The 23,643-nt window shown below is 36.2% G+C and overlaps 1 protein-coding gene across 1 annotated transcript in view; it reads left to right on the top strand.

Annotated features, from left to right (window-relative positions):
- The window catches only part of LOC111503546 (uncharacterized), a 139,918-nt gene extending 123,437 nt beyond the window's left edge, over nt 1–16,481 (top strand). The window contains exons 5-6 of the mRNA XM_074171653.1: nt 11,042–11,214; nt 16,175–16,481. Coding sequence (XP_074027754.1) covers nt 11,042–11,214; nt 16,175–16,390 — 389 coding nt within the window. The 3' untranslated portion in view covers nt 16,391–16,481. The remainder of the gene's footprint in view (nt 1–11,041; nt 11,215–16,174) is intronic.
- Nucleotides 16,482–23,643: the final 7,162 nt, after the last annotated feature.

Below are 23,643 nucleotides of genomic sequence, written 5' to 3'. Positions count from 1 at the left end.
TCTCACATTTTCTCACCTGATCTATCAATCTAAAATATTTTCAGCATTGCGGCGTTGCCACTTCCATCAAAAAGTCCTAGCAACTTTATTTTTTTAAACGGAACACCCCGTATATTAATACATTTTTGGAATCGCTCTGGTATTTTAATACTTTTTTGTCAATAATATCCTATACCTATCTCTATCTGTTTTCGAGATAGGAAATAAATTGTGCTAAATATGGTCCAAAACATAGCCTTAATTGAAATTAAGTACATCAGTACTCTCAATTCATGAAAAGTTGATATTTTGATGATAGTTTGGACAAACTTGAAATATTCAAACAACATCAAGAAATCGACTCCATATCATACAGGGCGTGCTAAAATTACTATTATTTCCATTGTACATAAAAGTAGTCAAAAGTTCATTTTTTCAAATGAAACTCCCTGTATTTCACTCGATAAATTGGAAGATGATGAAAATTGCTTCAAGATTATATATCATGTCCCTATACCTGAATCGTCAAGTTTTCTCAATAAAGTCGCTTCTTTTAGAAACATTATTTTTTTTTTAGAATTTGGATTTAGGTAGCAGTGGAATTATCAAGCTTATAGCAGTTCGTTTACTTTTATAAGTAATTTACAAAGAGTTATCGACGGTGTTTTGAATCATCTTCCAAAATGAATGCAAATATCGATCATTCAAACGAAGTTCTTATGAAATTATTTATTATACACATGAACGAAGTGATCAAAATAAATCATTGTCAGAACGTGTGAAAAATTCAACCAAACGTATCCTGAATCAACACCAATGAACGAGAGGAAGTTTGTAGGCTCACAAAATAATTTTCCTAACTCAAAGTTTCCAGGGAACAACTGTACCAAAAATCAGTCATTTCTAGATAAAAAGAAAGATTTTGTGGGCTAAAACATGTGAAAGTATAGACAATAACAGAATAGGATGATTCAAAATAACAAAATTGTAAACAAAATATCACATTTTCACAGTAAATGCTGAAAATGTTGTCCATTACATTCTAAACACTTTAAAATTTTTTTTTGTACTCGACTTGTGGTTGCTTTTTCAATTTCCTGGGGATCCAAATCTTCAATACTCCGCACTATTTAGCCGTCGCAATTATACCCTTTTTTTTAATACACCCCATAAAAAAGTCAAGTGGCGTGAGCTCGGGTGATTTCGGTGGCCAATCCCACGGCACTAAACGCCTAAACCAACGATCGTCGAAGAGTTCGTCAAGTTTCCTGGAAACTTCCTGGGTGGAATGAGCTGGCGCTCCGTCCAGTTGAAACCACGAATTCTTATATTCCTCTAAAGGCAAATTTTCAAGAAAATCGGTTACAGTCGTCCTTAATATTTGGAGATATCTCTCTGCATTCAGTATGTCTTCATAAATAAAAAAGCTAATTTTATTGTTCTTCAAAATACAGAAAAAAATCAGGTCAAATTTTTTTTGAAAACCCATTTCTTTTGTAACATGAGGATTATGATCAGCCCAAAAATGTTTATTCCTTCTACTGAAAATACCATCCCTCGTAAATTTTGATTCGTCGCTCCAAATTATTTTTGACAAAAATTCCCGATCTTCCTGTGTATGAATCAAAAGGGATTCACAAAAATGCATTCTACGTTCGAAGTCTTCTGCTTTTAGAGCTTGAACTTTGGTAAATTTATACAGATGCATTCCGTGATTTTTCAAAATTCGTTGTACTGGAGCATGTGATACACCTAAATCTTTTTCTGCACTGCGAATGAAAGCTTCTGGATATGCATAAAAATATGCCAAAACGTTAACAGTATTGTCCTCATTTGAAGTAACAGGTTTTGGTAAAGTTGGAGGCGCTTTTAACATGGAGCCGTAGTTGAGGAAATTATTTTGTAATCTTACAAACTTCCTCTCGTTTATTGGTGTTAATTCAGGATACATTTGGTTGAAATTTCTACAAGTTCTGGCAACGATTTGATCACACTGTCCGTGTATAATAAATAACTTCATAAAAACTTCGTTTAAATAATCGATATTTGCATTCATTTTTGGCGATTTTTTAAAACACCGTCAATAACTATTTATCATTTACTTAGAAAAGTCACCAAACTGTCATAAGCTTGATATTTCCACGGCTACCTAGAAATCAAATTCTTCAAAAATTATTTTTTGTACAACTGTTACTTGATAGAAACACTTCAATCAGAACACCTACCAAAAAATTATTTAGAAAAGTTCACACATGCAGTTCGTGCTATTGGCACGATGACGATGACGAAGTAGTATTCAGTCCAACTGTAGAAAGTCCTTCATGACTAACCAATAATCCTCCTTAAAATAACGTTAGTTATTTTATCCCATGGACCCTATAATTTTTTTTTATTATCAGCAGTAACGTTATGCAAAAAAATGTGTATGATACATTTGTTAAAAGTGATTTTATTTTGCTCGTGAGTTTGCTCCACTTGCTGACGCTCGTTTTGCAATGATCCCCACTCACAAAATAAAATGCCACTTTCAACTCTTGTAGGTAAAACGTGAATAACTATTTTTCCACAAAAACGGCTTTATTAGGAAAACTTAACGATTTAGATATAGGGACATGATATATCATCTTGAAGCTTTTTCCACAATCTTTCAATTTATCGAGTAATATACAGGGGGTTTTATTTGAAAAAATGAACTTTTGATTACTTTTATGCACAATGGAAATAGTAGTAATTTTAGTACGCCGTGTATGATATGGAGTCGATTTCTTGGTGTTGTTTGAATATTTAGAGTTTGTCCAAACTATCATCAAAATATCAACTTTTCATGAATTGAGAGTACTGATGTACTTAATTTCAATTAAGGCTATGTTTTGGACCATATTTAGCACAATTTATTTTTTATCTCGAAAACAGATAGAGATAGGTATCGGATATTATCAACAAAAAGTATTAAAATACTAGAGCAATTCCAAAAATGTATCAATATACGGGGTGTTCCGTTCAAAAAAATATAATTGCTAGGGCTTTTTGATAGAAGTGGCAACGCCGTAGTGCTGAAAATATTTTAGATCGATAGAACAGGTAAGGAAATGTGAGAGGTGAAATTTTCAGAAAAATCATGCTTTGTGTTTTCCAGAAACGTCTAACCTACCATCGACTGTGAGTCACGGTGTATATTCACGACCCGCTTGCAAATGATCGTCCAATGTTTAACGATAATCTTGACTACTCTGTTAGCATTTCTGAACAGCAACATACGGAATTGTCCTGGTCCGGATGGCATATCAGGAATATTTATAAACAAATGTAGAGAGAACTTGATACCACCTCTTTTTTGCATCTTTAATTTATCCCTACAGACAGGAAGATTTCCTAGTAAGTGGAAATCTTCTATCGTCATGCCACTCTTCAAAGGTGGTGATAAGCGTAATGTTAAGAATTATAGACCTATCAGCAAACTATTCATTCCCGGAAAATTGTTTGAAAAAATTATGCATAGAATTAGTTTAGAGCATGCACAAAATAAAATAATAGTAGAACAACATGGTTTTTTCCCCTGTAGATCCATCGATACTAATTTAATCGAGTTAACAGATTATGTTAACGGTTGTGGATGTTAACGGTTACCAGTCAGAACCTTTTGTGATTACATCAGGTGTACCACAGGGGAGTCACTTGGGACCATTACTTTTTATAATTCATATAAACAATATTGTTGAAGTATTTCAACATTCCAACTTTTTGTTGTATGCCGATGACCTCAAAATTTATCGAACCATCAAAGAAATCCAGCACTGTGAGAGATTGCAAAATGATCTTGAAGCATTTGCAGAAATCTGTGGCAATAGTAGCCTATACTTAAAATAATGTTAGATTAAGTTAATGAAGTACGTGATTTGGGAGTGATAATGGATTCCAAAATGATTTTTAAATCCCACATTGGGAAGACCGTTAATATGTGTAATCGTTTATTGGGATTCATTTTAAGAAATACAAGACATTTCAGAAATGCAAAAACTCTTCTTAATCTATATTACTCTTATGTATATAGTCGTTTGAACTTTGCATCTGTCGTTTGGAGTCCACAATATTCGATTTACCAACAGAGAATTGAAAGTGTTCAAAATAAATTCGTCAAACAATTGGCGCGTGAAACTGACATTTCTATAATCTATAATGGAAATTTCCGTCCAGTTTACAAAAAGTATTCCTTGTTGTCTCTTACAGATAGAAGACAAATGTCAGATATATTAATGCTGTGCAAATTATTCAATAAACGTGTCGATTGTTCTACGTTGATAACAAAAATTTCATTGAATACACCTTGCAGAGACTTGCGGAACCATGATCTCTTTGCAAACCCATTTAGAAAAACCAATTCAGGAAAAAACTCTCCTTCATGCAGAATTGTCAGATCCTTCAATACTCATTGCAATGATATTGAAAAACTGAGGTTACCATTTCTTAGATTTAAAAAGTATGGGAAATCTATTTTTATTTATAATTAGTTATCGGTTCTTCATAAACTGTTCATTTAGTTTTTTGTTAATATTCATTACTATATAGTGTAATGTACTTAGCATTTATATTTTGTTTACTCACTCTCTTTCATATGTAAAATGAGGATATTTTTTGAATTTATTCTGTTTGTATCCCTATTGAAAAAAATATACATGTTAGAGATTGAGGACATGTGGTTCGGTCGATATGTGATATGAATGAAGGACAACTTGCAACAGAATGCGTAAAGTCAAGTGTCATGTTGAAAATAATGGTACCAACTTGAGGAGTGATCCACTATAATAAAAGAAGAAGCGAGGAACAAGCATTAAGAACAAGGATAAGTATAGAATCAAGAGTAACAAAAGACTGAAAATTCTTTCAAAGCAATCGCACAGAAAACAAAGTAGATGAGCAGTTTATTTTGGCAATCGAATAAAATCGGCCGAAAGAGCTCCAAAAAGGTGTCAGGTGTGTTCTTACAATCAAACATAGTCCGTCCAAAAAATTCCAGAACACACTAGTGTGTTGGTTGAATCTGTCCTGCACTGACGAGGAGTAATGTTCTGCGTTTGATCACTCGATTGATTTCAACGATATCTTGCTACTGGAAGAATAAAAAAATACTTATTGAGAAAACCTGCATAGATATACTTCAGTATCCATATCAGTATCCAAGTGGTAACGTTGAGAAACTTCAATATTTTGAATAACATTTTCGAATATTCATTCTCTCATACGAATAGATAACTCGTAACAGTCGTCAGATTTATTTTGATTTCGATATGGAAAAGACCACAGGTCAAGTAAAAGCCGAAAATATATATCAATCAGGAAAGTGGCGGACAAGAAATGAACCGAACAGAAAAACCAATTGAAGCTCAACTGGAACATATCCATTCAAAGGCGCCACATTTATCAGATTCTGCTCAGCAAAAATTTGAATAGATTTCCATGAAACATAAGTATACTTTCACGAATAGCTGAATGAGGGCGAAAAAAGGAAGTATTAGTTGAAATATTTCATTTTACTGAGACGATTTTAAAATCAAGTTAAATTAAGTTATCAATTACGTTCACTTATTGCGATCAAATTTCAAGAACTCCAGTCATGATATTTTTTTTCGCGTCTAATCCATAAATATATGGGTTGATTAAACTGTCACAAGTTTCAGTTTCATCAATCCATAATTGACTTTCCAACACTCTGAGAGATCGACATCTTCAAAATGGTGAAGATAAGTGTAATTTTGAAGCATTGAAAAATGTGCACGAATACCAGTAGTAGGGGAACGTGGGGTAATGAGAGCGGTCGGGAAATGGGAGATATGTAACCCCCCAAATTTTGAAAAGGCAAATTTAATAATTCAAAATTTGGGATGCCAACACCTTTTGCTGATAGGCTGCTCAGTTTGATACGGGAGGGTGTGAATAAGTTCAACACAGGTCTGATTAATAGCTATAACAGATTAGTTTACTATTAATCAAATAAACCATGAGTTTACTTGACTAATTCTGATATTTGGGCGCCAGGTTGCAAAAGGCAAAACCAAAGAGAAAGATATGACTTGTACCTAGCTTGGATTGAAAGGCAAAATAAATATAAAAAATTAACAACTTTATTTCCTTTTTTACAAAATGGCTCAAAGTCGGATATATATATATATATATATATATATATATATATATATATATATATATATATATGTATATATATATATATATACAAATATGAAAGTTATTGAGTGTTTTGATATAGAAACATAAGTTAATATCGGACATAGCACTCATGAAAGTGGCAAACCATAGACACGTGTTTCGGGCTTTTGGCCCATCATCAGTATGGTGCAGCCAAGTGTAAGGATGGGCAACACTTGGTTACCAAAAGATAGAAATATAAAAATACAAATGCACGAAGCCACCAACAGGAGCCAACCGCACATTTGTGGTTTCAGTTGATAGATCTTGTGTTCACAAGAAAACTATCAAAATCACCACGGAGGCAGCTATAGCTACCTGCGTGACATCCGGGTCCAGGAAATTATACAAATATGAAAGTTATTGAGTGTCTTGATATAGAAACATAAGTTAATATCGGACATAGCACTCATGAAAGTGGCAAACCATAGACACGTGTTTCGGGCTTTTGGCTTTTGGCACACAAATGTGCGGTTGGCTCCTGTTGGTGGCTTCGTGCATTTGTATTTTTATATTTCTATCTTTTGGTAACCAAGTGTTGCCCATCCTTACACTTGGCTGCACCATACTGATGATGGGCCAAAAGCCCGAAACACGTGTCTATGGTTTGCCACTTTCATGAGTGCTATGTCCGATATTAACTTATGTTTCTATATATATATATATATATATATATATATATATATATATATATATATATATATATATATATATATATATATAATGATGGTGATATAATATTAGAAATATAAAAAAATAATAATAAAAAAATTCAGAATATTTACAGTGTCGATAGTTGTCAGTTTCACTGGTTGGAATACCTGGGGTGGCTGAGGAGTCTTGAAGAGGGCTGCAGAGACTTGTAACCACCTGCTGTGGCTGGAGATGGATTTAGAGCTCACGTTGGAGTGCCTCTTCGATTAAGTTATTTAGTAGGAACCTCCTGTCTGTATCAGTCCTTCACCCAGTATACAGTTTCTCGATATCATGCGAAACAATGAAATGAATCAGATACAATTCTACTACGATGGGAAACACATATATCCTCAGAATTTTAATACTATATTCTGAATTAAAAAGATTAATTCCAATGGAATTCAGTTACATCAAAGGGTAATGTATCTTAAACTAAAAAAAAGAAAGGAAATAATAGTTTGGCAATCATTAACTATTTTAATACTACACTGAAAATCATCAAACAAATTGACAACTAATCCAAGAAAATATTAAAAATAAGGTACTGAATTGAAGGCAAATAGAAATATGCTACAATCTTTGATAGCTTGTCAATACTTTAAAGCAATGAGAAACCAAAGCTATTGATTTTGAATCAATTAAGGGGGCAAATCCTTCTAACAAAAAATGCCAGGGAAATAACAAGCAAAGTGCATATATACAGAAGGGAGGATATCTGGTTGACCTTATAGGATAAAGTTAATTAAGATAAAATGGACTGCTTAAGTATTCTTGATAAGATAAATCGGAAGATAAGGATAGAATGGTATCAGTCATTTACTACAGAACAAATCAGGCCAGAAAACAAATTCTCTCAAGTTTGCATTTATTTCTCAAAGAGAAATTAATTGGACCAAAAGTAGGTCATATAGAAAATAAATGCTTACCTGAGGAATTGTCCTGGAAAGGTACTGCCTGAATGTCACCAAGCAATCAACTTCAACTCTCCTGTCCACTTCCAAATGTCCTAGTAATAATGATAACGTCACTGCAGCAACAGGTATCTCGAGAATAAAATGCCAAGTATCCAGTATCTGAAATTTTATAAAGCGTAGATACTGATTTCCTTAAGCAATTCAAAGATGAAGGAGGTGTGCAAAGCAGATACTTCACAACTGTGTTTTTTTATTTTTAGAGCAAATTCAATTTTTAGAAAAAAAATACCATCAAGGCAATCTGATGTTCTCTAGAAGAAACTCTGTGATCTCACTGTATTTAGAGGATGACTTGAGATTACGAAAATAAAAAGAAATGAAGCCTCTAACCTAAAAAAATACCACAAATAGTGAATTAGCAATCTTTGCAAGACTCTAAATTTCATCGATGACTGAATAAAAGCCAGTATAAAGTAAATTAAAAAAATAACCTTCAATCACATGCAGTGTTATTATCACTAATTACAGAATTAAACTAATTTCTATGACTGAATAGAAAATCCAGGAAAGGCAAAAGATATACTTAAACAGATCTCCACAAATTTACTATGAATAAAGATAATTTCAAACAAAAGGTCAACACGTACCAGATATCAACCGTTCTCGTCAAACGCTGGGAAGGAAGAGATCTTTCTATCGTTTCCGTCGCAAACGAATGCCCTCGGTCTTTGCGTTTTTTTTTTTTCAGATCCTGCCGGCAGTACCTTATATACCGTTTACGGAGAATAATATGATCGAAATTGTGGTGATTAAACTATTGATATTATAGGTAACATTAAGAATATATGAAGGTAACGAAATATTCGTTACAGATATGGTGATTGAATGGAATGCAGGTACATTTGCGCGATCGTAAGCACCTGGCTACTTCCGTCAACTATCTGCAAACTTCGCCTGACGCGCTCGAATCGTTAGTGCCATTCGTTCAGTCACTAGGAATGCTTGTATGTTTTTTGCTCCACGCTTACAAGAAATTGTCGATTGCCAGCATCAAGGTAAGCATGAAATTATATTCTTATTTTATTGTATTTATACTTCTTATATCCCTATATTCGTTTACTAACAAGCCCAATTAGTTAAATTGTCATTGAAAATAAAATTACATATTTATGTTATTACTTTTCAAAATGGTGGTCAGCGGCTAATGGTAGCCTAGCTTGGCTCTCATAATCCGACAAAGCTCCCTTTATCCCACTTAATCATTTAAGAAACATAATGCCTTGTTTTTTTTGTTTTAGATGCCACGTAAAAGAGTTCGGACAACCACAAAAGCTTCTTGGACAGTGGATTCATTAGAAAATGCGTTATCTGTTCTCAGAAGAGGAGGGGTATCGGTGTACAAAGTATCTCAACAGTCTGGCATGCTACTCTCGAAGCTTGGGAAATGGCAAAAGAGAACTATATCATATTTCTAACCATTTCTCCTCATTCATCCCACCATCTACAACCCCTTGACGTTGCATTTTATTCCCCGCTTGAAAGAGCTTATAACAAAGAATGCAACTTGAATATAAAATCTAGAAATTTGATACAAATTACTCCTTACGACATTACTGGACTGTTTAATGAAGCCTATACTAGAGTTGCTTCTATAGAAAAAGGAGTGTCGAGCTTTAAAGCAACGGGAATATTCCCAATGAATCCCGGAGTTTTTTGCGATGATGACTTCATTAATGAGAAATCCAGATCAACTGTGCCGGTGGCTGACGCTCAACAGCAGCCAACGAATATCACTTCTATTCCATCAACGTTAAATCAGGCTGAGCAACCATGTTCTAGCCCTGTAACAAGTCCATCTATTTTTGTGGTCTGGAAATTGAACCAGAAATTATTCAGAGGGAAGCTGCTGTAACTCCATCTTCAATTCCATCCACATCATATTTAACACCGGAATCGCCTGCTATTCTGAAGACACACACCGCCAGATCTATCGCAACTCAGTCCAATATTGACTTTGCTAATGTTGTCTCTATTATCAGTCCACTGCCCCAACAACTCATCTCTCAAATACAAAGACCGTTGAAGAACAAACAGCATTCTGTAATAATAACAAATACTCCAAATAAAGCAGTATTTATAGAAAAAAAAAGAAAAGAACTGAAAAGAAGAATAAGACGAAGACAATTAAAAAAATGAAGAAAACTGTGATAAAAAAACTTGTGTCAAGGGAAAATGTACCAAAGGTGACTGTATTAAAAAGAAGCATACCAAAGATAAACACAACCAGAAACACAAGGATCAGAAAGACAACAAAATATTTGTTAAAAAGTGATGATGAATACTCGTCTATTGATCAAGTAGACGAAAATACTATTTGGGATGATGAGTCAGAATATTCTGAAGAGGATAATTTATGTGCAATTTGTTTAGATACTGGAAAATGTGAAGAGATGTGGTACCGATGCAGAAGTTGCCAAAACTGGGCCCATAAAGAGTGTTCTGGCAGTGATAATTCAGATATTTATATTTATGCATTTTGTTTGGATCCGTGAAATCTAGATTTTTTGTTATCCATTAATAATTTCATATTTCATCTCCGTTTTGTTCAAGTTTGTTTTTATTTTGATTTGACTTACTAATAGTTTTATTGTGTTGATAATTATAGTAATTAAGGTATCATTTATAGTACGTTTTGTTAATTTTTTTTCTTTAGTAATTATAATGGCTCCCATTTCCTGTGTCAGCGTTAAATGGGATCTCATTATTAGCCGCATTTGTCGGGTAATAGGAGCGACTGACTTTTTTTGTAAAACTGTGATTGTACCTTATCTACATGTCTGTAGTTGATTATAACTATGATTAAAGTGTTCTCTTATAACAAAAGTAATATTTTATAATGAAAAAAAAAAAAAGAATTTTGACTAACGTTGTTTTTATTCAAACTTCCCCTTAGTAGGCTCCCATTGCCCTGTTCTCCCCTATACTTCAAAATATCTGTTATAGCTCACTATTGAGACAAAAAGAGAATTTTTCAGTTGATTTTTTCGTAGAACTATCAGAGAAAAGTGAGATACTGATGCAGTTTCTACAAAATATCAATTCACCACCCTCAAATATATGTGACTTCCATTTGGTTTCAGTGATACATTAGGAAATACCATTACTCATAATAACGAAAATTTCGAACCAAAAAATTTTTTTTCGAACAGCCTGAATTGAGGTTCAACAGTTACATTATTTTTTCTCTATTCCAGGACCATTTTATGCAATTGTTGCTTACGTCTACTACCATGGCATAATAGATCACTCAGGGATAGCTTTTAAGGCACAATGGTGGCAACCATGGCAACCGGATGCAATTTTCCATGACAATCATCATCAGTACTTCCATGTTAATTTTGGATTCAACATGGAAATTTGGGATCGCGTGAGTGAATTTTTCAACGAATTTCATCAATTTTTCACAACTCGCTTTTAGCTATACGGGGTTTCATACATTAGTGTCACATACAATAAAAATACAATGCAACTATTATACTTGACACAAGCATATTTATTTTTCAAACTGAAAGAAGTATTTATTTAGGAGAGATTGGTTTTTAGGAAAAAAAGGTTTTGGCTTTCTACTGCTCTGTCGTTAAACAAAAATTTGGGAATCTTCCAAGGAAAAAGGGAAAGCAATCGATTTGAAAATATCTATACAAAAATGTCTATCTAGATCATGAAAAAAATAACTTTTGAGCTCAAACTGAAATAAAAAACCCTCTCAAAACAGATACTTTCATATAAACATTGAATTACACGAAAGGAAAACATTTTTGAATAAATTTTATTAGTTTGGACTTCCATTGTCTAATGTGATAATATTAGTTGTTCGTGACAGACCATTTTAAACAAATAGTTCCCTTTTTTATCAACCCAAAACTTCAGGTTTCCAACTTCAAAACTGATCAAATTCAAAAGAATCTTTGAACCCCTATGTTTTCCCCTTGGGGGTAGAAATTACTTATTCCCTTTCTTGATGCTTATTTATGCTATACAAAGAACCTGCCTGCATATTTAAAGATTCCAAGTTCAGTAACTTCGGCTGTACCTACGTTGATATAAGAGTGAAAAGCAGCTAGTAAATTATATTTTCACTTCAAAAATACAGTAACTGAAAAAATATGCCAACTGCACCGAGTTATGAATGGCTTCGAGAATTAAATTATGTTATCTATAGAGAAATTCGCAAAATCAACACAACCGTCACGATGGCGCTTTATTGCTTCGACCGCTCCTCTACCCCACGCGCATCGTCCCACGTCGTCATACAGTAGACGCGACGCGTAACGCCTTACTGCATTACGTCAAGTTGATCTTATCGTGATATCTTTTAAATGGTTCATCTAAATTACTTAGTGTAAAAGACAAAGTTTATCTATATTGAATACTTGAAACGACAATTGTATCAATTTTTATCAGAATTTGACAGATATTTTAAAATGTACATTGTGATAAAAGAACCCAATTTATGTAGATATATGCTATCGCGGACTTTTGTTTAGAAATATTTAAGTTAAACAATGTTACAGTACATTATCTGCGAGTAACTCCAACGGTATAGGCAGCACCCGCCAAGATAGCTCTCAGGAAGCAAGAATTTTTCCGACTCACTTAATACTTATCGTTTCATTATGACCAAAATTACACAAAACATTTATGAATTGTAGCCTCTATGTTATTCTGATGTATACGCTGTATTTCTGTTTCATCTAAATCGGTTCAGTCGTTTAGGCATGAAAGAGCTACATACATATATACATCCATGATCACAAACTTTCACATTTATGATATTCGTATAGATGATTTGAATTCGCTGAAAGAACAAATATAATTCAAAATTGAAATGGAGCTGAAAATAACAATTACATTAAGCAACAAGCACCGTGAAATGAAGTTACAATGAGATGAAAATCAGGCAATAAATTGAAAATAGAAAAATTTGATTAGACTAAAAGTTTGAAGATTTCAAGCCAAGTTACTTCACGACGTTTCGAATGTCAGTTTTCACAGTCATCTTCGGGTGATAACTGTCAAACACTTCCAAACAAACTATCGTAACAACAACTTTTATATAAACACTGAATTATACAAAAACACCCTTCTCTATGCAGTTTGTTTCCACCAAGGACTCCAATAATCAGAACAACCATCTTGACAGAGTGTTCTGGATAGAGTCTGCGGAGTTCGAAGAGAAAATCCGTTTTTCCTCCGCTTTTCTGACGATATTCGTCTCGCCAGGAGCTGAAAACTCCACGACAAATATCGTTTTGCTCTGGTGGTCGATAAGGACTACATCAGGCTTATTAGCTTGTATGAGCCTGAGGGTGGAGAACGAATAGTTCCAATAAATTCGGCAATTCTCGTTCCTCACAACGAATTCAATATCCTCTGGAGCGTAGGGCAACACCGGTGTCTCGTCAATACCGTAAGAGTGCCGTAGATGGTAATATCGCACTCTTAGGGCCACGTTATGTCGATAGATATAGGCCGAGATCGCATAAGTTGGACATGCTGATAGCGAGTGCATTAGGGTCTCGTGCGCCTCGCGGCAGTCCCTGCACCTTGTATAAGGAACCTCTATACCCATCACACGACTGCGGTAGACTGGAGTGTTGAAGACACCATTCTGCCAAGCCATGATGAACCCCTCAGTTTCCGACTTTCGCCCATTCGACTTGAAAAAAGCAAACTTCAGGCGCTTTGATAAGCCAAGGTCTCTAATGTTATTGAAGAAAACTCCATGCAATGGCTTATCCTTGTGTCTCCGCAAAAGTAAGGTTATCTCTGCGGCTTTTATCTGAGCCTTTTGCTGAACGGGTTCCAACTCGGAGACAGAGTTGTGGTCACCTCGATCAGAGTCGAAAACTTTATCGAGTTCATCAGCTGTTCGGCAGCTGTTCTAAGGTGAAATGCTCCAATTCCTGCTCTCTCATGGTCACGGACCATGCAGAGAAGGGGATCCGAACTCCTGACGACTTTACAGGCGGTATCCAGTACCATTCTGTCATGTAGACACTCTAAACTCAAAAGTCCACGGCCTCCCTGTTGTCGGGGGAAGTACAACCTTGAAAGAGACGATTTGGAATGCGAACTCCTATAGAGATGCATCATTTTTCGAGTTTTTACGTCGAGTTGATACAGCTCCTCCCGAGTCCACTTCACTACTCCAAACGAGTAGAGTAAGATTGGAACGGCAAGCATATTTGTTACAGCAACTTTGTTCTTTCTTGACAGTTCCGATGACCGGATTTGTCGAAGTTTGTGCTGATACTTGCCGCGGACAGAATTTTTCACTGCTGTTACCTTGTGAATGGCGTTGTTCCACCCCGAGGTGAGTATACGTCTCTCCAGCATCCTGATGGTGTGGAATGCTTCCATCTACGTGCTGCACATCCTCTCCGTAGTCTCTGCATCGTCCTCTTTTGACATGGATCATTGCACATTTGTCTATCTCGAATTTCATACCGATAGCATGCGTGTACTCTTCCACCACCCTCAAGGACTGATGGAGATCCTCCTCTCCAGAGGCATGAAGTTTAAGATCATCCATATAAAACAGATGGGTGACCTTGTACCCCTGGTTTCCAGGGGTGCCACAGTTATACCCTCGGGAATTTCTGAGCGCAACGAATAATGGCAATAGTGAGATGCAGAAGAGAAGGGGACTGAGGGAATCACCCTAAAATATACCCCTTCTGAAAGTGACTCACCCTGTTTGGACTCTTGCTTGACCAGATGTTATGGTGAAGCGAGTTCGCCAAAGTGGTATCAGTTGTTCAGTGCATCTCACTATGTTATCGGGTACCGCAAGGCATCTGAGCAAATGCAAGATGAGCACATGCAAAATTGTATCAAATGCCTTACGGTAATCGATCCAGGCCATAGAGAGGTTACGCTTATATTGTATCGAGTCCTGCGTTACACATCTATCGATGAGCAGGTTCTCTTTACATCCAGTGACTCCTTTCTTCGACACTCTATGCTCATATATCAGTTCGAACACTCAGTCAACTGCGGTAAGTATTCGTGTGTATAAGATGCGTGTAAACAACTCATAACTGTAATTCTTAGGAATCGACAAATCTCCGCTTTTAGGGATAAAAACGGTCCGCCCCTCGACAAACCAATCCAGAATCGGCTGCTCTCCATCCAGCCATGAGTTGAAAACTCTGGCCAGATGGCGATGGGTACTTGGTAGTTTTTTCCACCAATGAGTGTTTAGCCCATCTGGACCTGGACCACCAAAGTTCTTGGAACCAACAAGGGCCTTTCGAACGTCATCCAGGGTTATCGGGTTGCGCAGTTCATTGAGCTCAGGCTGACGAAGCTTTCTGTTGAAAGCTTCGAACTGTGCTAGGGCTGGAGTGTCTAAGTTGAGTGGCTGCGGGTGTTCATAGAGATCCTTCCAGAAGGATTCCACCTGATCAGCGGTCGGCGGATTATCCACATCACGTGGAGACTCTTGGAATAAGCGAGAAGTCTTCTCGCGGAACCTAATGTTTTCCGGGATACTTCTCGCTCGCCTCACTAGTGACTTCTCAGCAGCCACTAGCATTCGTATCATATCAAAGCAGTGCTGTTTGGTAGTCAGCAGCACGCCTTGGTTCGAAGTGTGATGTCGTGGATTGGCGGCTATTCGCTGCACTGCGGGCGTGAAAGGCCTGTTGGCCGCCCTGTAATCCATCACACATTGGATACGAGACGCGAGTTGTATTATTTTTATCTTCATTATCATTATTATTATTATTATTAAGTGTCAAAAGACAACCTGAACGGCTCAACAGACCTGCCAGATAAGTTCTGTTGATTCGAAAGCATTCAATATTGTTATCGTGCTTGAAAAATGAGCCATAACAATTGCAACAGAGAGTGTATTATATCCCAAATTTTATAGCGATGGCACGAGAAAACCCTACTACTACCCTGAAACTGATAAAGATTCTTCTCTTCAGAGGCAGGTATTTATGTAAAAAAATTGTGAGTCTTGATTGTGTTCACCGAAAGATGCTTTCTGCGTTATTATCACTAGTGTTGTTTCTGTTTTCGACCTCAATAATTACTATAAATAATAGGGAAGTTGCTTTCTTCATTCGAATGTTTGATTGATCAGATCTCATCTATATTCAATAGATAATCCTCTCAAATACCCACTGAAATAATGAAGTACTTCTCGATGTTTTCTGGGTTTCTGAATATTCCACTACAACAATTTGCTCCATAATAAAAACCTTTGAATAGTAAAAAGATAGATACCCAGAAAACATCAATGAAAATCAGCTTCACCACCAAAATTTTAATATTTTGAAAAATTGAAGTACTAATTGAATCTTCAATATTCACAGATCCACGGAACCTACAGAAAAAAGGACCGTGTATATACTGAAGACATATTTTACGGACAAGGAAAATCCCTCAGTGAAATCAGCAAATCTGAACTGGAAGCAGACATGGAGGAAAGAAAATCTGAGAATCCTCTTGCTTATCGTAATAACAAAAACGAAAATCAACTGACTAAGAATGAAATTCAAAAACTAAAGAAGAACAAATCACGATCATGATAGCTGGAAGAGAGTGCAGCAATTTAACGGTGTTTCAAAAGTTGATTCAACGAAAATGGAATGAAATCCGCATTAAAATTTTTATAAACTATTTTTTTTATTCTTTCTTCTTTCCTTTTGCCTGCAATCAGTGAAAATTGATTAGCTTCCGGAAATATATGACACTCGTACATAAACTATTTGACTATAGTATCGAGACATTAATCTCTCCCAACTACCTACACAGTAGGGTGTGGTAAAAGTCTGTCGAAAAACAACTACTTCCCCGGCTAATACTGCGCTGGATATTGAATTATATCCGACAGATATTTATGCAAGATTCCTTACAGATTCTAGTCTCGCAGATGTTTCTCGTTCGTCCAGCAACAGGACCATGCTGAAATAATTTGAGTAGATCGTTTTCGAAGTATTACCTTCAGCAGGCATTTATCACGGTGTAGGTAGTAGGGAGAGATGAATGTTTGTAGATTTTAATTTGAAATATTTATTTGTTCATAAACTATCTGTTACGTATTCTCAAGAAATTGAATCATGTTTCTTTTAACATATTTTGTGAATCATGAGTACTTAGTGTAATTAGCTAGTCACTTCTGTAATTGAAAGTTTCCGAACGGATAATAATATGACGTTGAATTTCATCAGTTTGAACTTTTATTGTCTAATATGATATGAAATGAATTACTATCTTCATTTGGGTTTGAAGGGTGTCGTAGTTTGGAATTGCATCCCAATGTTTCGTCAGCACGAGTGGCTGGCTTCTTCAGAGGTTTATTCATCTGGATAATTCACCGATGGCTCATCAAGATGAATAAACCTTGAAGCCAGTCACTCGTGCTGGCGAAACGTTAGGATGCAGTTCCAAACTACGACGGCCTTCGAACCCGAATGAAGATAGTAACAGTGAAAATCTCGGCCGCCAAAGACCCCATACAATTGAAAATTGAAAATAATAGCTGAAGATAACAATTATATTAAGCAAAAAAGCCAAATAACTCCGCATTTTTTCATTGGCTTTTCAAACGAACCACACTGGGTGACATTTTGATCCAATAACTTGAACATAGTTCGATGTGGATGTCGTCTTTCGGGATACAAGTTTAAATAAATTTCTGATGCCCTGACACTATTTATATTGTATTTGTAAAAAATTTGTACATATCACTTTTTTATTCATTCGTGAAAGCCATTTTTCGCCAAAAATTCAATGACTTGTACAATAACAAATTGTCATTTAGGAGTCCGGTTCTGACTGACAAGGTTCAACCGTGTCTAATATCAGATCCATATTCATACTCAAATAAACCTGTGATTCAAAGTTGAAAATTGAAGAATTAGGTAAATTGTGAATCATAAGTGATCTATCCAGCATTGAACTGTAAGTACAGTTTGAAATAATTCCGTATACCTAACCTTGCATACTGATATACAAATAAGAGAAATCCAATTTGGTGACGGTATGTTCAGTACACCTGCGTAGCCAGGATCGTACTTGAAAATTATTTCTACTCGCTGATCTAAAATGGATGCCGGAATCAATATTGATAACTTTTGATGAAACATCCTATCGTATTTTCCTCTCCCAAGATGCCCTCACCTGTTTCAGCTGTAAGAAGGCTGGACATATTTCGTCTCAGTGCAAAACCTCGCCAAGTAAACAACCACCCGACTCGTATGTCCTGTTACCTCTAAATACAGTGTCGGATAAACGTACTGTAAATGATATATTAACACCAACCGAGGAAAGTACTGAAACGGACAAACAAGATACCACAGCTGATCCTTTTATCAAACCTTCGGAAAAGTCTCGAGCCAAAAAACCAAAAATTACCAAGCAAATAGAAGATTTATTCAAACCTACGGAAAACTTCATAAAAACACACTCTCCTGCATGTGTATTGAATTATAGTCAAATTAAGGACCTTTTCGACAATGTTTGGGGATCCGCTGATCAAGTCAGTGTGGTTAAAAATTACACCAATGATCTATTAGCATTGATAAATATGCTCACAGAAATATATCCACACTTCACTGAAAGGAATATCAAATCGAGGTGCACTAAACTGAAGAAAAAATTATTGAAACATCTTGGAGGAGAAACCATTGACGATTCAGTTACAGATATTGAAAGTGACTCCTCTCAAGAAATCACTTACTAATTTAAATTTTTATATTCATCTCTTAGCATTCAACTCTATTCTGCAGTGGAATATAAATGGTTTTTACCGTAACTTACCAATGTTACAAGTATTGATTTTGGAACAAAAATCTAATGTAATCTGTTTACAAGAAACCCGTCTCAGAAATGATAAAACTCCGAGTTTGAGAAATTTCCAACCTTTTCTTAAAAACAGAGACGTACAGGGAAAGGCAAATGGTGGCGTAGCTATATTTGTCCAAGAAAACATTCAGGCAAATCTTATTGACATAGATACTAAATTAGAAGCTATTGCTGTCACATTAGAAGGGAGCAAAATTTCTATCTGCAATATATATCTTCCTCCAAATGAAATAATTGATATATTGGATCTTCTGAGCTTGATAGAACAAATTCCTCAACCACGTATTATGGTCGGTGATTTCAACGGCCATAATATCATATGGGTCGGACGATCGAAAAATTGATCAACCAGTTTAATCTATCTCTGTTAAACGATGGAAGCAAAACCAGATTCAATGCGCACACGGGAGAATCCTCCGTCTTGGATCTCACGATGTGTGACCCCACTCTTACTCCTCTACTAACATGGGAAGATCTACCTTTCAACTACAACAGTGATCACAATCCAATAGTAATATCCAACAACCTGAGAAGTCAACAGCCGGATAACCCGATTCCAAAATGGAATATCAAATCAGCTGACTGGAAACTTTTTTCTGCCACAATAGAGAAAAATATAGCAACTTGTGAAATCACTGACAATATAGACGAAACTCTAGCCAACTTCAACAGAGTCGTTCCGCAAGAAGCTGTGATTGCTATTGGAAAAACTTCTTTTAACCCTAAACATATTCCGGTTCCCTGGTGGAGCAATGAATGCAAACAGGCAATACGTGATGATAAAAGAGCATTCAACAAATGTAAACGATACAACACTACAGAAAATATAATTGAGTTCAAAAAACTCAGAGCAATATCAAGAGTAACAATCAAGAATGCTAAGAGGACTTCATGGAGACAGTATATTTCGAGTATCAATAGTTCAACACCTATGACCGAAGTATGGAAAAAGGTGAGGAGTATATCGGGAGCTAATACTTACCAAGGAATCAATATCTTGAAAGTGGATAATCAAACTGTATCAGATAAACAAGAGATTGCGGAGACTCTGGCAGAAATGTATAGAGAAAACTCATCTTCCTCCCATTATGACGAATCATTCTTGGCAAAAAAACGTGATGAAGAGGAAGTTGAAATACCCATCGTCATAGACTATGAGGACCCCTTGAACATGCCTCTAAGTAAAGAAGAATACGAAGATGCCGTCTCAACGTTCAATAATACAAGTCACAGCCCCGATGAGATACCGGTAATTTTCATGAATAATCTCCCACATAATGCACATGAACTTATTTTACGCATATACAACATAATATGGATAGAACACAAATTTCCATCAGCATGGTCAGAGGCGATAATTGTTCCCATCCTCAAAGCACGTAAATCAAAAACCGACCGTAACTCATATAGACCGATCTCTCTCACATGTGTGATGTGCAAAATCCTAGAGAAAATCATTAACAGAAGACTGCTATGGACCCTTGAACACCGTAATCTATTGACCCCCGAGCAAAGCGGTTTTGGACAACATCGATCCGCCAATGACAATATTCTAGATTCAGAAAGCGATATTCATGAAGCACTAGCAGTAAAACAGAAATGTTTGGCCATCTTTTTTGACATAAAAAGAGCATTTGATACTGCATGGCGATACCGTATAATGAAAATACTAGACTCATGGAAAATTAACGGGCACTGCTTCGCTTTCATCCAGAACTTTCTGAAAGTAAGAACTTTTCGCGTCAGAACAAATGAAACTTACTCGAGCAGTCACACACTGGAAAATGGTACCCCACAAGGATCTGTCATTAGCCCAACACTGTTCCTTATCGCCATGAATGACATTCTAAAAGAAAATAAATCACCAATGAAAGCACGTCTTTATGCTGATGACCTGGTATTCTTCTGCAAAAACAAAAATTTAGACAGTTTATTATCATTGTCTCAGGAAGCACTCTCGAACCTAGAGCATTGGTCCAATGAAACTGGATTCATTTTCTCAACAGAAAAAACACAATGTATTCTGTTCTCCAAAAAAGAAACGGCCAATATACCACCCCTCTACCTATATGGGCAAAATCTTAAATATGTTAAAACCATAAAGTTCTTGGGTATGATATTTGATGACAAATTGAATTGGAATGCACACATTGGAAGCCTAGCCGAGTCGTGTAACAGAAGACTGAATATGTTGAAAACGTTGGCACATAAAGAGTGGGGATCTGATGGTCAAACAATACTGCACATTTACAGAACACTCATCCGATCTAAAATGGACTTTGGATGTATTGCATACAACTCGGCGAACAAGACAACACTCAAGTTACTTGACACTATCCACAACAAAGCCTTACGAATATCTTTAGGTGCTTCCTGTACAACACCAGTTGAAAGCATCTACTGTGCAACAGGAGAGTCATCTCTCCACAACAGACGTACCTATCTCAGTTTGGCATATGCAGCAACAATAAGTGCAAATCCAACGAATCCCACTCATAGTAACACATTCTGCGATAAATATAGAAATCTCTTCACAAATCGTACAAGAATCTATAAAACTTTCTACCAGAGGATCCGCGACCATTTGTTTACCCTCGATCTATCCCTACCGGAAACGTTTCCTATCAAATTTAATCCACCTTTTCCTTGGACTGTTAAACGGCCGAACTGTGACACGAGCCTAACTAAATACGACAAACACAGTACCAATAGCCAGATCATCAAAAACGAACTCAACCAAATTATTTGTAACCACCCTAATCACATGGAAATCTACACGGATGCCTCAAAAACCAACGAAGGAGTAGGAGCTGCCATAGTTACAAAATCTGAATCGTTCTCATATAAATTTCCCTCAACTACCAGCATATTCAGTGCAGAACTATATGCTATTTACCGTGCGCTGGTCTATGTCAATGCGACAGCTGGAGATAATTATATCATTTTAACGAATTCACTTAGCTCCATATACGAACTTAAGCGCTTATATCCTAAAAATCCAATTGCACAAAAAATAAAAAGAGAACTGCATCTGATCCAGCAACTTGGAAAAAGTATTAGTTTCATTTGGATCCCATCACATATTGGAATTCAGGGCAATGAAAAAGCCGACGAATGTGCTCGTGGCGCAATTACCTCTACCGAATCGGAAGTAGTGTCCAAAGTAGTATCTACAGACATTAAAACAATGGTGAAAACAGCGATAATCCAGAAATGGCAAAATCAGTGGCAAGTGTCCGGGGCAAAACTACGTACAATCAAATATGATGTGAAACCGTGGCCTGATGAAACAAACAACCGAAAACATCAAGTGCTCATCAATCGGCTACGCTTGAGTCATACCAAACTCACGCACAGTTATCTGTTAAATCACACCGAAGAGCCAATGTGTGACATATGTGAAACAAAACTGAGTGTTGAGCACATTTTCACTGATTGTCCAAAATACTGGGTGCAGCGAAACAACTTTAACTTTCCCCTAGATATCTACAACACTATTGGCAGAAACTGTAATATTCCGAATATTATCAAATTTCTTAAATGTATCGATATTATTACAAAATTATAAACATGTACTACTCGCTAATAACCACTAGGCTAATGCGAATTTGCTTTAAAAAAAAAAATGTCATTTAGTGTAACATATCGAAAGCCAAATTTGGAAACATCAAAGTCAAAATTATGATGAGAATCAATTTTTTTCAATACCTCCAATTTTTTGAAAAAGAATGACAACTTATGATATATCATTGAAAAGATGACATCTGGTTCTATTCAAAAGAGAAAAAATCCAATATAGCGCACATAATAGAAAATGAAAATGATGATGGTAGCCGGAAGACGAAATGTCTGATAGCAAATCTGTAAACACCATTATGTAGCAGGGAAAAAGCAGCAATGTGGAAGTGCAATTTATTTTCGAATCCTTCGTAAAGAAAAGCCAGAAAAAAAAAACATATTTCAAAATTTCAGAACTTTCTCAACGGCATATTGTTAGTCAGATAAATGCGCAACTTTGCCACTATTCAACCATCTTCCTATCTCTCATAGTTTCCGAGATCACGATGGTGAGGATCGAGTTTGAAACACCCTGTATCTTCTATGTTAGTTATTGTTGCGTTGTCATTATTATTGTTTCGGATTCTTATGTTCAACGTTCTATCATGGCATGACCACGAGATCATTAATATTTATGAATAACACTCATTTCGAAATTATTTTCAATACAGATGTAATAACTGGGAGTCTCGTGGTGGCCGTGATAGTGGACGGACGTACTGATAACGTCCGTCCACAAAGAAGGTACGCGGATACCATGTGCTATCGTGGGACTCCGTTTTGTGTTGTTCCAGTTCATTTTAATGAATACTGAAGTGTGTGAGAGTTTTTAAAAAAAGAAGTTCAAGGGTCCCTTTATTCACACCGGTATTCAGGCCGGAGTGGAACGGATAACCACGTAAAGGGGCCATGTATGTGAATTAAAAAATCAGCAGTTCTCCCGAAGAGGACGCGACCCAATAAACATATATGTAAAAAATTAAAAGGTCTCCTCAACAGCAGGTGACTATAAAAAAGTACATTGTTTTTTATTATAAAAAGTGTGACAAAAAAGAGGTAGCAGCATTGCTTCGAGCAAGACCGCTGCGCCCCCCCGACGAAGCTTCTGTCAAATTGATGTCAATTTGATAGGAGGAGCCTGGACAAATGCGCCCGAGTGCGAAGCAACGTCCATAAGAGAGAGAGAGAGGGAGAAAGAGGTGTAAAACTGACTGGATTACGAGATTAAGTAGTGGAATATTTTTTCTTTACGGGATCACTATTCACGCCCTTGGAGCCGTTGATATCAAGGGCAGAGTGGCTTATGATTCTAAAAATTCAAATCATATTTGAGTCTCGTTGTGGAAGAAAGGTTGAAGCTTTATAATTCTTCGACATTAGCAACAGGAGAAGATAGTACTATGGAAAGTATACAAAA

Source organism: Leptinotarsa decemlineata, unplaced genomic scaffold, assembly GCF_025532065.1.
Source record: "Leptinotarsa decemlineata unplaced genomic scaffold, Ldec_3_MD MMD2_tig00000026_RagTag_RagTag, whole genome shotgun sequence".
NCBI classification, from domain to species: Eukaryota; Metazoa; Arthropoda; class Insecta; order Coleoptera; family Chrysomelidae; genus Leptinotarsa; species Leptinotarsa decemlineata.
The sequence above is the reverse complement of the archived record's forward strand: the minus strand, read 5'-3'. Positions and strand labels throughout refer to the sequence as shown.